Source organism: Thunnus albacares, chromosome 9 (genome assembly GCF_914725855.1).
Source record: "Thunnus albacares chromosome 9, fThuAlb1.1, whole genome shotgun sequence".
NCBI classification, from domain to species: Eukaryota; Metazoa; Chordata; class Actinopteri; order Scombriformes; family Scombridae; genus Thunnus; species Thunnus albacares.
This window is the reverse complement of record NC_058114.1, coordinates 1,592,475-1,594,931: the sequence shown is the minus strand read 5'-3', so window position 1 is coordinate 1,594,931 and position 2,457 is coordinate 1,592,475. Positions and strand designations below refer to the sequence as shown.

At 49.6% G+C, this 2,457-nt stretch overlaps 1 protein-coding gene across 2 annotated transcripts in view; it reads right to left on the bottom strand.

The window, feature by feature from the left end:
• Positions 1-583: 583 nt before the first annotated feature.
• The window catches only part of nfia (nuclear factor I/A), a gene marked incomplete at its 5' end in the record, with an annotated part of 48,613 nt that continues 46,739 nt past the window's right edge, over positions 584-2,457 (bottom strand). For both annotated transcript variants that reach the window (XM_044360920.1, XM_044360919.1), the window contains 1 exon segment: positions 584-1,522. In XM_044360920.1, the coding sequence (XP_044216855.1) occupies positions 1,508-1,522 (15 nt within the window).

Genomic DNA, 2,457 nt, shown 5'->3' with positions numbered 1-2,457 from the left:
AGATTTACAAGATGAACAAACAACAAATAATAAACAATAAAAGTGAATACAGCTCCCCTTATTTCTCACAAGGCTATGGATTCTAGTTCAACGCTGTGTTGTTGTCTTTTGTACCCCAATATTTTAGAGTCCAAGAGGTGTGAGCGGACTAGGAAGAAAAATATATATTTATATATACTTTTCAACAACTGTTCTCAATGAGCTATCTTACAAAGATATTTAACTATCCAACAGCTAGCCAACAAAATTGCACTTTCCTCATGATCAATATTCCACTGGTAAAGTTTTAGTCTGTCTCCTGTCTGCCTGCTTCATTTCGGACACCAGAGTTTTCTGCCCATCCTTAGCATGCTGTAGCTTCACCCAGACTGGTGGATGGATAGAGGAGGAAGAGGAGGGGACCAGCTGAAATGACGGCTAAGAGAGAAAAATCAATGAGCCATGAAGCCAAAGTCTCCCAGATAAACGAGCTTGGATCCACCAGCGTCTGGTCGCAACACTTCGCATCAACAAACCCCTGCTTCCCCACGATTAAAACTCCCCCTCCACCTGACCCCCCCACCCCCTCCCCCCTCCCCTATCATAACCCACACCCCCACCCCTTGCATGAGTAGTTCATGTTATTACTGTGAAACAGGCAGGGCGTCTGTTTGTGCCCACACCACCTCCCTGTCAGGTCGGCTCTTTCCATTAAGCACTGGTCCATGTCCTTGGAAAGAGCCGTGTCGTCTTCCTCCATCCCCAAACTGCCACCAGCCAGGCGGGGGGGCGGGGGTCAAGTGGTGGGGGTGGAGTCCATCCCAGGAGGTGTGTGAGGGCTAAGGTGTGTGGGGGGGGGGGGGGTGGAGGGGTGTCAGCTGGTGGTATCTGAGCCAGGTAACACCTCCCCTCCCCCCCCCCCTCCCCTACTACGGCACATCCCGTCCTGTCCCACCACCCAAACCAACTCCATTAGGATCAACTGGGAGCGGTGGTGGGGTGGTGGGCACGGTGAGGGTGGGGCTTTGTACCGCTGCAAGTCCACTGGATACACACACTGCAAAGGATGATGGGAGAGTTTGTATGTAGGAAAGCTCTGTGATTCAGTCTTGCTGCATTCCCAAAAATTGAAGACTCAATCCCCCGACGAATTTCTGAATATCTCCGCCTGGTCTGGTTTGAGGGGGGGGGGGGGGGGGTGACAGGGTCTGGCACTAAATATGGACATGGACATATGAACCATATGTCTACAGAGAAGTCTATGACATACAGTTCACAGAGTGGGTGTTGAACACCGGCGTCGGGGTGCGTTTGATCCGCTGTAGCCATGCTGATGCTGCGGAGTCTGTGTATGGCGCTGGTGGGGGCAGAGTCAGGCGCAGAGTGGGAGGAAGGGGGGGGGGGGCTGTAGGGGCGGGGCAAGACAGGACTCTCTGTTGCAGCTGGCGCCAAAGGTCAAAGGTCGAGGAAGGGGCTGCAGCGATCTGTCGTATAGGTGGGTGGAGGGGGGGAGGGGCCTCTGGAGTCCTTATCCCAGGTACCACTGTGGAGAGAGACAGAAACAGATGTTAAGACGGACCAATCAGAGGACGTGACCGGACCCCAACCGGGTCTCCGGTCCAACCTGTTTAGTCCACCTTCAGGTCCAGGTCACGATGGGAGGAGACTACATGATAACACCTCGACCACGGACCTTTTTTAACACAGGTTACAAAGTGCTTTACAGTGACGTTGGGACACAAAACCATGAAAAGACACATTCAAGAACACATACAGACATCTGACACAGCGAGCATACAGTCATCACCCAGAGCACACACTTGAATTTATCAAATGTTATGAGAAAGTCGTGAATGAGAAGCGACTTTATAGTAAGTTCCTCTGAGTCTGGTATCCAGTTCTTATCATCCATTGATCACCTCGACTCGACATCAGGAATGAAGACGAGTTTTGTATCATAGTGGAAGACAGGAAACGCATCATGACACCCCGACAAAAAGATTCACATCTCATAACTTTTTTTGCCTTCCCTTGCCGAGTTTCCGACGTACTCATCACCTTTATACGTCACACCAACCGTGAAAGATGGAGAGCTATGATTGGTCAGGATCCCAAACGTTGTTGCTTTGACTCTCACCCAACTAATGGCAAGAATTTATGACTCTGTGATGAATTAATCTGACATGTTGACCATCAAGAAAGGCAAAAAATATATAACGTAGTGTGATTGTGGATTAAAGACTCTAAAAGCTTCTTTAGTTTCTGTCATGTGACGTATTTCTGGATGATTTGAGGGATTCGGGAGTTTATGAGTTCACTTTCTATTATCTCCACAGCATCACCAAACTCTGTGTGTGTGTGTGTGTGTGTGTGTGTGTGTGTGTGTGTGTGTGTGTAATCCATCTCTGATCGTCCCTTATCGATCGCCAACAGGTGCATCGCTCTCGTTTCAAGAATCTCTCTCCCCTCCTCTTCCTC